Source organism: Xiphophorus maculatus, chromosome 5 (assembly GCF_002775205.1).
Source record: "Xiphophorus maculatus strain JP 163 A chromosome 5, X_maculatus-5.0-male, whole genome shotgun sequence".
Classification (NCBI taxonomy): domain Eukaryota; kingdom Metazoa; phylum Chordata; class Actinopteri; order Cyprinodontiformes; family Poeciliidae; genus Xiphophorus; species Xiphophorus maculatus.
In genome coordinates, this window is record NC_036447.1 from 28,461,178 (window position 1) to 28,474,022 (window position 12,845).

General features: G+C 37.5%; 1 protein-coding gene across 1 annotated transcript; it reads right to left on the reverse strand.

Moving 5' to 3' along the window:
* Positions 1 to 5,291: 5,291 nt before the first annotated feature.
* Positions 5,292 to 7,172, reverse strand: LOC106700280 (anionic trypsin-2-like). Its single transcript, XM_023334572.1, has 6 exons — positions 7,133 to 7,172; positions 6,716 to 6,908; positions 6,445 to 6,633; positions 6,069 to 6,130; positions 5,846 to 5,967; positions 5,292 to 5,752 (listed from the first exon to the last, which is right to left on the reverse strand). The coding sequence occupies exons 1-6, from the start codon at positions 7,170 to 7,172 to the stop codon at positions 5,594 to 5,596; spliced, it is 765 nt and encodes a 254-aa protein (XP_023190340.1). The 3' UTR covers positions 5,292 to 5,593.
* Between the last annotated feature and the right edge of the window lie 5,673 nt (positions 7,173 to 12,845).

Consider the following 12,845-nt stretch of genomic DNA (forward strand, 5'->3'; position numbering starts at 1 on the left):
AATTAAGAAAAAATGAAATAAAACATCTTAAAAATAAATAATAGCATGACTTTTTAATAAAGGAAATAAAAAGTTCAATACTTAAAAACAATTTAAAAGTCAAAATCAGGAATGAAATAGAAGTTTCAAGGAAATATGTAAAACCAGATATAACTAATTAATGGTAGCTTCTCGTTGTCACATTTTTCACATAAAAATGATAGAAAAGTTTCCTCTATTGCAGTTAAACAACGTGTCACTTTTATTTTTAATTTTTAATTTTCTTTCACTGTTGAAATTAAATTTAAATTATATTTATTACGTAAAACTTGTAAGAAATCACAACTTGTTTTATAAAAGTTTAAATATGACAGACGTTCTCTGTCAAGTTTATAGTAACATCTGGAAAAAGTAAAAAGATGTTAGTACTGACAAAATATATCATTAAATACTATTTTGATACAACGTTTTTCATCGATATTACATCAGACTGAACAGAAAAAAAGGTTTGCATTGCAGAGAATAATCCTGCCTCCATGCTAAGTTCTTGATGTATGAGGTTGAAGAACAGTCAGTGGGTTGAAATCATGAATTAATTCATTAATACCAAAATACAGCAGGCCCACTTCTCTTGCTACTGTTAGGAGAATCATTGAATTTGGTATGTTTTTACCCATTGGTTTCAGCCATGTTTTATCATGTTTAATTACTCCCACAAATGTGACACATTTGTATCACCTTTATGGGATGTGCCCAGGGTTTTGCAACACTCAGGGCTGCTGGCCGTTACTGGAGACGTGGCATTCTGTGTGTGGAGCCACGGGACAATGCAATGGTTTGAAAGAACGGTCCGCCATATTTTAGTTTAGGATCCACATGCACCACACTTAATGATTTTGGCGGGGTGGTGTCTGTGCCTCCCCATCAGGGGGGCTGTTAGGAATAAATTATTCTGTTTTCCTCTCTCTTTTAGCTGCTTGCATGCTCATTTTTACACAAACACACACGCATTCCACCCCCCGCCCCCTATCCACCACCCTTCCCACACACGTGCATATATACACATGTAAGGATAAAGGAAATGACATATTAGGGAACACCATCTTTAGGGCACAGCTTTGATAAAAACCTACAGAAGGAATCAGAAACTGTTGTCCCACAAACAAACATGGCAACGGTCCAATGCTGCATTTTGGTCTTAATATAGTTGATTATTTAAACTTGTTGACTCTTCTATAAACTCATACATTACAAACCAAACTAGGGAGAAAAGCTAATCTTGAACAATATCATTTAAATATTCATCCCATGATAGTAGACCAAATTTTATTACATTAAAACTTAAAGGTGGAATTGATCTGTTGCTCACCTTAGGGGTGACTCCAAGTCAAGCAAATATTGTAGCATGAGTTCTGCTTTATTTTCTCCTCATTCTGGTTCCTCTCTAAGGTGTTGTTCTGCCTTAATCAGTTTTTTTCATATGTGACTGTCACCAGTATTAAATATTATGGTTATTTCAGTATACAGCTGTGTGCATGTGAGCAGATAAAGCAGAAAAGACAAAGAGTCCTTTTGTCCATAACAGTGTGTTCCTTATGAATTTCTTGTAACATTTTTGGTCTATAAAGTTACAAGATTCATAGTTTCTTCTAAGAAGGACATTTTAGTTCCATTAATCATTTTATTTTTCAAAACCTAGAAGCAGGATGTTTTTTCTATTTTTTCATGTTCTTCTTTAACTTGATCTTTGTTAGTATATTAGCTCCACTTTACACCAAACTAACATTTAGCCACATAAAACATGTTTATGTTTTCAGTAGCAGATGAATATGTAATCACATCTCTAGTTAGTCAAATCACAGACTGTTACTGGCTGGTTCGTGTTGTTGCTCCACCCCACTGCTTCTCTCCCTTCTTCCTGGTTTCCTCATGGTCTCTTCATGTCTCTGGTTTGGGTTTATTTTTGTTCCGTGGACTTTGTTTTTTTATAAGTTTGATTTTTTAAATTAAATCTACAACAGAACTTTAATTTTTCCTGCCTGCTGCATTTGGGTCCAGACTTCTACCACAATGGAATCCGATGGTAATGCATTGGATTTTAAAGTCACTCTGTCCATTGTGGTCAGTTTGGAATGAATATATGTAATCAAAACATCTACATATAAATAAAATAGTCTTTTAAAACCCACAATAAAGCTTAATTTGTTACAAAATAAAATGGCAACAATCACTTATTTCCTTAAATCTTCAAGTAAAGAACTGAAATTTCAGAATGTTTTTACAGCCAAAATATTTGCTGGAAATGGAGCATATTGTAGATCTATAGTCAGAGTAATGACATCAATAAATACCTGTCAAAATATTGCCACTGATGCATGACGTCCACTTTAGTGGACAGGTGACCAGCTGTAATTTCTGTAAATACAAAGTTGTTATTTGGGAACTACATCAATAGTCTTAGTCTTTCGGAGTTGCTTTATGTCACAATATATATTTTTTTTGCTGCAAGAGTTTTCTACAGTAGAAGGAGGGACTGAATATTCCTGATATGGTTGACATGCTTTTTCATCTGTCTGCCATATTGGATTTAACTAAATTTTCTTGCACTTGTGTGATGGCTGCAGGTACAGACACACAAATGTGGTAACATTCAATCACACCACACACAATTGTTCAGTCAGTCTCACCTCACTTCTATTGTTTCTTTAAATGTTGGATTTAGTAATGATGGGAAAACAACACAGAAACCTCGGCACATGCTTCAGTTAGGTTTTTGGGGTAAATGTTTTATTTGTAAAATAATATGTCAATGGAATAAGAACATTTTTTAAGTTTCTTTAGAAAGATGAGTTGTTAAAGTTCCTATGTATGCAGATGACCCCAAAAATCACTGTCCATCCTGTCATTGGACAGATCACTGTCCATCCTGTCATTGGACAGATCACTGTCCATCCTGTCATTGGACATATCTGTGTCCGTCCTGTGATTGGTGGCTTCCTGTCCAGCAGGAAGTTGTGAACAGGGTTTAAAAGGTGCTGGAGGACTGCAGACTTTCACAGGAAGCTGGACCAGCAATGGCTCTGCTGAAGGTTCTGCTGCTGCTGCTGGGGCTGGGTGAGTCAGACACACTGGAAACACTGGGCATACTGGAGACACTTCCTACTGGTTCCAGGGAGGCTGCTGCTCTCTGTGACTCTCAAACCTCTCTCTGATTCTTTGTCAGACATAAACTTCATTGAATATAAATTGTGATATCATTTTTGATTTGTCACACTAAAGAGGACAAAAGTAGGGTATTTCCAAATTTCAAGCTGTCTGAGATTTTATCGAATGTCTCAAATGAAGTAAAATATCTTGGTCATGTGTTGACAGACCGTTTCTGTGATGATGAGGACATTTACCATCAGGCTTCAATGATATACGCTCAGGAAAATATCCTAGTTTGTAAGTTTGGATTCTGTTCTGATGAAGTGAAACTGAACTTGTTTAGATCATATTGTACCTCACTGTATTCTGCACATTTGTGTTGCAACTTTAATAAAGCCAGTCCTCAAAGATTGAAGGTGGCCTATAATGATGCATTGAGACTTTTGTTAAAAAAGCCCGGGAGGACCAGTGCTAGTGAACTGTTTGTATCTGCTGCTTGTATTTTCTTAAGGCAAAAAAGAGGTAGGAATTTTTTTTTAATAAAAAATATTTTATTTCTTTCAGATGATCAATTGTAATTTTCTCCCAAAACAAAATTGTTATTTAAAAAATACATCAGTAGTATTTTTCTTTAGGGGTTATCTGATGTCACAATATTTTTTTTTTTTACCTGCAAGAGTCGTATACAGTAGAAAGAGGGGCAGGGTCGGTTCTCATGCTTTTTTGTCTGTTGGCTATATTGGATTTAACAAAAATAATTTCTTGCATTTTCAGCTGATGACCAGCAGTTGATAGTGTATTTTATGATGCATCAGTGTCCACTTCAATGGTATTTATAACATAAAAATCCACAAGAAAGTGGCTTTTAGATAGCTGTCCACTGTAGTGACGACTATGCATGAAAGGGTTAATTTTATTGTAGAACACTCAAACATAAAAACAAAAAAATAAACACACCAAACTCTCGTGGGATAATTCCAGTTATCAACAGCTGTTACATCCTTTATTTATCCGTGTGATTTGACATTGTGAATCACGCTTATTCCTTTAACAATGTAAGCTAACAAACATGCTAACAACTAGCTGTAACCATTCGACTTTAGACATGAAACTCTCATTTTATTTACTCACTTTTTGCTCTATTAGTGCAATGGAAGCATGGAGTGAAAATAGTCTCAAAAAACCTGTGCGGGTGTAATACTGGATCTGTAATCCGTGTAAGCATCTTTGTGTGTAACTTTGGATAGCTGTATCTGTTGTTGAGAAACTAGATATTTTCTACCTGTTCCTCGTTATCTCGTCTCCCCAGGGCCGTTAATGCCTTGTGTAAATGTGAAACCACAAAGACACTTCACAATCAACCAGAATTTTATTCAAACAATCAAGTGCATAAAATCACACCAACAGCTCAACATAATCATCAGAAACCAAAGCCACAAAGAAGAAATTAAGTACCTTAGCAAAATACGGAGACGCGCTTTCGGAGACCACTCCGTGGCAGTTAAGGCACTTCCATCCCAGTGATCTGACCAGCTGTTTTAGCTCATTTACTTTTATCTCAAGGCCAGTTCTTTAGTGTCTGATGCGTTCTAGCGCACAGCTTAGAGGTGGTCTCAAACTGCCCATAATGACGTGCTGCTGTTTGTATGCCAGAGACCATGCAGGTGTTACCAAGGCCAAAGGATGAATCTATCCACTGTCTAAGCTATCCTCCTTGCACACTTTCCCAGGGCAAGAATGATAGATGTGTTCATTTCATATGGAAACATTTTACTCAAGAAAGTGGGACCGAAGTTTATCAGCTGTCTGTGTTTCTCTTTTCAAACTGCCTCAAACTGGTTCCTGAACTGCACAGAGCCCCCCTGACCTCTCCTCTGACCCAGGGCATCAAACAGCAGATTTTGACTATAAAAGATTAGCACACGTTTCATATAATATCTTCAAACTCTTAAACACGCATGAGCAGTTTCAATACCAAAACATCTGTCACACAATACTTTGATTAGTTTTCAACTTCTTTGGTTATAATGAACTGAAACATTTTCAAATGATTATCTGATTTATGCACTTTTAAAAATGTGATCGAATATAAAAAAACTACTGATTAGACAAATTTTAATTAAATCATGATCATTATATCTAAGAAAAATGTTCTACTGATTAAGTTATGTATTGATTAAACCATGAGTCTAAATCTAACCTAACCTGAGGCCTACTCAAAACAATCATGATCCATCTAATATTTCAACAAGATGGAGCATTCCCGGTGGTCTCTTCTCAGAAGTAAGTAGAATTTAAACCTGCAGGCTTTGCTCTTTGATTATAATGAGACATCGAGTAATTATAAATAATTTCAGATTACGTTTTATATCTCTGGTAGTTTGATACTGTCCTAATACTTATCTGCTACTGGGAGCTAATGTCTATGTGAGCTATGCTGCTTTAGCTGTTTGTAGCAAAGTCCTAGTCATGGTTGTGGCTTAAGCCTAATTGTTTTGTTTATCCACACCATGTATTCACACACATCCATGATTAAAGCTGGTGTCTGACATGCAAAGTCTTCTCCCATTTCAGAAATCACGCCATAAATTTTCTTTTTGAAGCTCACTCCTCCACCAGAGTCACCCTGTAGATAAATTTATGTCAATATATTTATTTATGTTGTAAAACAGAAAAGTCTTCTAATCACTGTAGAGAGAGATTGAGGAGACAAACTTACAACACCTAAATCCTTGTTCAGTGCTTCAACAAAGAACACATGCTCACGTGTCGGCATGGCGAAAACAGCAACAACTCTCATGTCAACACACTGTAGATGTGGTGGAAGAGAAGCACCGAATGCTGTAGAGAAACATGAGAATCATAAAAGTGTTCTTCACTAAACCTTCTCTGTATAGACAGAAACAAAGATTTTACTCTCATAACTTCAATATTTCTCTCACAGAGTGAATTATTGGGGCTGGTTGTCATTAGTCCCTCTCCTGCCAGCTGAACTGTAGCACCACTGAAACATAATTAGGATAAATGTAAAAAATGATGACAATGTAGAAAATGAATAATTAGGAGGAACAATGAAAGAACAGAAAATAAATCCATGAAGGATTTCATCCACAGACACAGGAGTGTCCACCTCCAGTCCTCAGTGACGGTGTCCTGTGTCCTTCACATGTCTCTGGTCCAACACACCTGAGCTAAACAGGTTGTGGTTCTGCTGGTGGCCTGATTACCTGACTCAGGTGTGCTGAAGCAGAGGCAGCAGGACCAGAGAAGTGGAGACAGAAAACCTGAAGTCATGTTTTTGACCAGAGAAAGACTTACATTCTAAGACGATTATTGCATCTTGGTAGCTGAGCAGGATGGATATTTCTTACTGGTCTCTGAAGCTTCAGCAACATGATGTCATGCTGCTGATGCCATTGGTCAACATAAATCACAGGATTGTGTTGGATTATCTGTTTCTGCTTTGTAGCAGTCCGTGGATGAACTCCTAACTTTGCTGTGGTAGTCCTGCAGAACAGGTTAGATTACAATGAACACATAGAAAACCTGATCATCTGCTGATAAAACTGTCTGAATGACTCTTTCCTACCATCCTGGCTCCGACTTCCAGCAGTGAGCTACAGTCAGGATCCACTCAGGGTGGATCAGAGATCCTCCACACAAGCTCATATGAGTACCATTATCGCCCTCCAGCCGAACATGATAAAGACGCTCCCTGTCATCACAGTTTTGACCTCCAATGATTCTCTTGTGCAGAGAAACATGTGAGTTCATTGAAACACCTGAAGAAGAAAAAAAAGAGGACTTTATTCAGAAATCAGGAGCAAACATGGCTGAAGGAACAGAAAAAGGATGAACAGATAAAGATTAAAAGGCATCACAATTTATATGTAATGAAGTTTCATTCTGAATCAGAGGGAAATATGAGAATCACAGAGAGCAGCAGCCTCCTTGGAACCAGTGGCTGCTGGAAGTATCTCCAGTGTTTCCAGTGTGTCTGACTCACCCAGCCCCTGCAGCAGCAGCAGAATCTTCAGCAGAGCCATTGCTGGCCCAGCTTTAAGTGACTGTCTGCAGGCCTGTAGCAGCTTTTAAACTCTGTTCACAGCTTTCTGCTGGACAGGAAACCACCAATCACAGGACTGACACTGATCTGTCCAATCACAGGACGGACACTGATCTTAAAGTTAAGCATTCAAACATAGTAGTTTTATTTAACTGTAATGTCTTATCTGAGATCTGGAAAGTATTATATTTGAAAATGAATAATTTGCTTATATTTATTCTTTGTGGAAATGTGCAATACATGTTTGAGCGTTTTAGAATCAAACTAACAGATTTCTTTTTTATTATAAAACATCCTTTACTAAAAAACAAACTTTGGCTCACATTAGAATATTGTGGAAACATTTGTTTATTTGAGTAACTCACTTTGAAAAGTGAAAAGTAAAATGAAGAATTTGATCTGTGTGAATGTGTCACAGATAAACTCTCAGGGCATTCTGCCAAAATCAAAATCCCCTAAATTATTTATAGCTCAGAGGGTTACAGAGGTGAGATCAAATGGGGAGGTAATTTACTCAGATTCATCCTTTGTTTAGCAATTATGATTTCCATAAGTTACAGTATTTTCCGCACTATAAGGCGCACCGCATTATAAGGCGCATAGAATAGACGCTACAGTAGAGGCTGGGATTGCATTATGCATCCATTAGATGGAACTGCGCTAAAGGGAATGTCAACAAAACAGATAGGTCAGTCAAACTTTATTAATAGATTACAAACCAGTGTTCTGAAAACTCCATTCACTCCCAAAATGAATAAACAACTGTTTTATTATTTTCCCCGAGGTAAAGTAAGTGACGTGGTATTTTTGTGACACCGTTTATCTTTTAACAACAGCAAGGTATAACATATAGTGGAGGGGAACTTTTCCTCGATTCAATAAACACGTAAAAAACAGTCTGATACTGTTACGGTAAATCAAACGTCAGTGCAATCACAATATATATCCACTTCCACACCGTTGATTGGTTCATGTTAAATTCTCTCGCTGCTGCTCTATTCCCGTGTTCTACTGCGTGACTTGAGCTTAAACTCTGCATCTTAATAGGAGCCATTTTGGGGTCTTTACACAAAACCCAGCGTGCACCGCACGCTTCTTCTTCTACGGGGGAAAATGAAGTCGGCGACTGCTTACCATAGTTGCAAGACCTGTTGCGGCTCAATATTGGTCCATATATAAGGCGAACCAGATTATAAGGCGGATTCTCGGCTTTTGAGAAAATTGAAGGTTTTTAGGTGCGCCTTATAGTGCAGAAAATACGGTACAACTCAAACAATTGCCAATAAAAAAGGGAAAAGAGTAAAAAACATATCAAAGCTTTGGCTGAAATTTTCAGGACAAAGTATGAAAAAATAACAAAAAACCTAAAATCAGCGCTCACATTGTCCACCAGGTAGCCTTAAATAAGGTATTTTATACACTGCAGGGCAAATTCATCCTCAGGTGGTACTGTCCTCAGCCTACATGACTATAACACTTAGACAGAAAAAAAGTCAACTATCCTTACTTGTTGAGTCAGAGGGGAATGGTGCCCTCCAGAGTTGAGCAAAGTGTATATCTACTAGTATTTTTGGAGTTGGTAAAGTAGCACTGTGCAAATTACATTAAGCTGATTGTTAGGTATTCATTAGCTTCAGTGTTTTAGTCCATTTATTGTTTTCATTCATACAAAAAAGATTGATATAACATAATTAACAGTAGTAATTGACATTTGCAGCCTGTTATAGCTTTAGTGTTAAACAAGTAACCACCAGACTTTAGATACAAGTTGTATAAGTGGAAAAATCTGTAATGGTGCATAAGTATATCAGCATGCATTTATCAGATGAGTATCGTTTAATAAAACGATCAGTCTCAAATCCTTAGAAATCTAGGAAAATCTGCCAAAAAATTGAAATGATCCTTTACAGGGAGCCTATATTATCTTAATACATCACAAAGATGCATTAAGAATCAAAATATAAACACTTTGACATTTGCTCACTCAGTTCGACATTGAAGTTTGAATGATTATATAGTATCAAGTCATTAAAAATCATTAATAACTAACATCCAACTAATAAATCAAAATGAAAATAAGTGGTGACATAAACAAACAAAATCTAATGATTCAAAGGGAATTCTCAAAATGCTGGAGAAAAGAGTGTTAAGTTTAAAGAGCATTTAAGTTTTATAAAAATCATTTAAACATGTTATTATAACAGCTGTGTAAGGATTGGATTTTGGACCGTATCCAGGGTGGAGTCTGCTTAATCAAAAGATTATTTGGTTAACATGATGACACGTGAAGTCTATTTCAGTAGTCAAAATAGTAAATTGTTTACATCTGAGCATGAATGAAGTTTGTTCAAGATCAATTTTGTGATTTTTCTTAGCTCTACAAAAGAGTTCTGTCAACTTTTGTCCCAAAACCGAATTTTTTTAAGACAAAGTGAATCTCACATCCAGTCATCAGAAAATACTTTCTGTTCTTGATGGAAAATAACACTATCTGCACCATTATTAATCAAGTCTTGCAAAAAAAAGAAAAAAATATTTTCTCCGTCACCCCTTTTGCTTTCTTGCCAAACTTACATGATTCAAATCATCAGCAAATTTTTATATCAGGCAACGATAACCGGAATAAATGCAAAACTCAGTTTTCAAATATTGATTTTTTTTTAAATTAAATAAAAAAAATTATGCAAATTAATCTGACTGTATGTGAAAAAGAAAGTCAAGCAATGCCATGAAGTAACTGTTAACCACATTTTTATTTTAGTTTTATTAGACATGCGCAGACCTGATTGGCGCCGAAGCTGCAGAATCAACAAAACACTAAAACGGATCCTGTGACAACATGAAATAGTCTGAAAAGCCTCAACAAGCAACAAATCCTGGCTCAGTCTGACGTAGCTAGAGAAACGAGAAACGAAGTAACAGTTATGTTTCAGTCCGGAAAATATTCTGAAGTCTTTTCAGAATGACTCAACAATCAGAAATGTCTTTTTTAAAATTATTTATTTAAACACGTTTCAAGGCCAGGAACATAATGCACGTATTTTGCTTGATTTTGATCCCTTCTGTGAAAATATTTGGTAGACTGACTGGAAATGCTTCCTGTTGCATCTAATGTAAAACTAAATGTTATTTCAGAAAAGGAGCGTAATGAAACGTGTGACTCGCTTGTAATAGATGGAATAAGTAATGCTACAGCAGAACATCAGTTTCTGACCTAAAATCCAAAAGCGCACTTAGTTTAAGCTCCAGGACAATCTTTGTGTAAATCCACCTCTGAGCTGGAAAACCAGCGTGTCCCCGTCAGTGTTGGAGGTTAGATCGCATCTAAAACATCCACTCTGACTCCGAACATGTCCGAGCCTTGTGGAAAAATTCATCTGTAATGGTAACAGATCAGGCTGAGACTTCGGCAAATGGCAAAGAGCAAATTCTTTATTGCATCCGTGGATGGGAACAGCACACGGCAAGCTGCAATGAGTTCTGAACCTTTTCTTATACAAGTTAACCGATAACAGGAAGGGAGAGTACAACCTTGTGTGATAGCAGAGTTAGAAGGGTGTAACCTAACCGCCAGTTAGGTGGTAAATGTCTTCTTGTTCAAATATGTGAGTTTCCAAAAATCAGGTTTGCTAATGGAACAATTCTGCATAACAAGAGCATTGTCAAACCAGAATACTTCACACAAATGCATCAGTTTCTTAAAACTCTGAGCTGGTGACATTCCATAGAGAAACTTGTTAAGACTCGGGGCTTATTCCATCACACTATAATTACCTAAACTATCTGTTCTTATCTGTTAACAAATACTGGCTCCTTACCGTGGTGAGGCATTGTCGCTATCAGCCTGCTGCAGTTGCTGCAGGGACCCCTCTGAGTGGTTCTGCAGAAACTCTCTAGCCTACATACTCTAACAGGTTGGACAATACTAATGTGGTTAAATGAGTAAAAGAATGAAATAAAAACATAAGCAAAATAATAAAACAATTTTTCTTCCACGGCCCGACAGGTTATTGAGAACTTCCCCCATCTTTAGCTTTTGTTTAGCGTCTTCCAGCTCCATCTTGTTGCTTGTTTTATCGCAGGGTGAGTCAGATGCAAATCTACTGGGATGTGTGATTGATGGGAGCGGAGCAGGGTGGAGCTGCGCTTGTTACAGTCTGATTAACTTCTGCACCCTATTTCCTCTCTTTATTTCCTCAACGGAGTGAACAACCTGCTCCTCCGGTTACGCTATCATAAGTAGATCAACGCAACTTTATATCGTTCATTCTCGCTTGACTTTACCTGTGCTGTAGGTATTGCAGGGTTATTAAATGTGCCACAAATAATTCTGTCCCAACCCGGCCCAGATCTCTGCTTGGGCTCGGGCCGTAAATTTAAACTCTGGTCAGTATCTGTACCTAAATCAAATAGAGGGACTGGAAGAAGATGCCTGATTTAAAACGACTCTGCAAGGTCAGGTTAGTTTGGAAAGCTTTTCTTTTCTTAATAAATTAACTCTAGTTAATCTTTGTCTGAAGTCAAAATTAGCCGGGTGATCTTAAACGTATTATGTCTCACAAAACAAATAAAAAAAATGAACTCTTTTTTTTTTTACAGCTCTACCTGGTAAGGATTACCTGTAGAGAAAAACCAAGGCAGAGGCACAAAGAGTGAGGTGGCTCAGCTAGTCCCTCTGCTAAATTGGAGCACAAATCCATCTTGAAGGCTTCTGAAAAAGACTCCCTAAAATAAAACGACCTGACGTTCCATAAATCTCCCGTTAGGTTTCAGTGCTGTGTGAGTGATTTCCAGTCGGTGTGGCTCACATTTGCATTAAACTCCTGTTTTGTTTGTCTGTTTTAAAGGCGCTGGACGTGTGGGCCATGGGAATCACCCTGTACTGCTTGGTGTTTGGGAAGGCAAGTGTGCACACTTTCTGTCTCTCGCTTATTTAACAGCGTTGTAACAGCGAAAGCCGTCTCCCTCTGTAGCAACACCTCTATGGGAACAAAGCGTGCCGCCTTCTCTGCGTCTGATATGGCGCTCGTTCATTTAAATCAACACCAGAGGCTGATTGCTGCAGCTGTAATTTGTCTGATCCGTCTTCGGAGAAGCAGATTGAATTTGCCAGAGCTGTGATTCAGGCAAACTGCATTGTGGATTTCACTCATGTATTTTTTTTTTTGTTTTTGTTATTGTTTTTGTTCTCCTCTACCTGCAGTGCCCATTTATTGACGAGTACATATTGGCTTTGCACAATAAGATAAAGACCAAGCCTGTGGATTTTCCTGAAACGTGAGTTTTTTTTAATTGTTCCAGCCGTTTTTCATACCTTTTTAGAGACAATAGGAGAGTTGATTACACCTTTTCTGTCCACTTTGTGCTGCTATTTTACCGCTTATTGTGAATTTTAGAATTAACCCCCCCCCCCCACACACACACACACACACAAAAATCAAAACAACTGGAATATGAAAGGGAGTCACCGGTTTGGCATCAAAACAAGCGTGTAGACTGCAACAATAGCATGTGAACATACAAGTTGCGGTGCCTCCCTGATCTTTCTTTCAAGTTAAAACCCCTTTTAGTCATGCAAAGAATCAAACTGGTCACTTCGAGTGGCATCAGGTTTGAAGCGTTTTAAATGTTTTGTTGGTTGATGAATCCAATA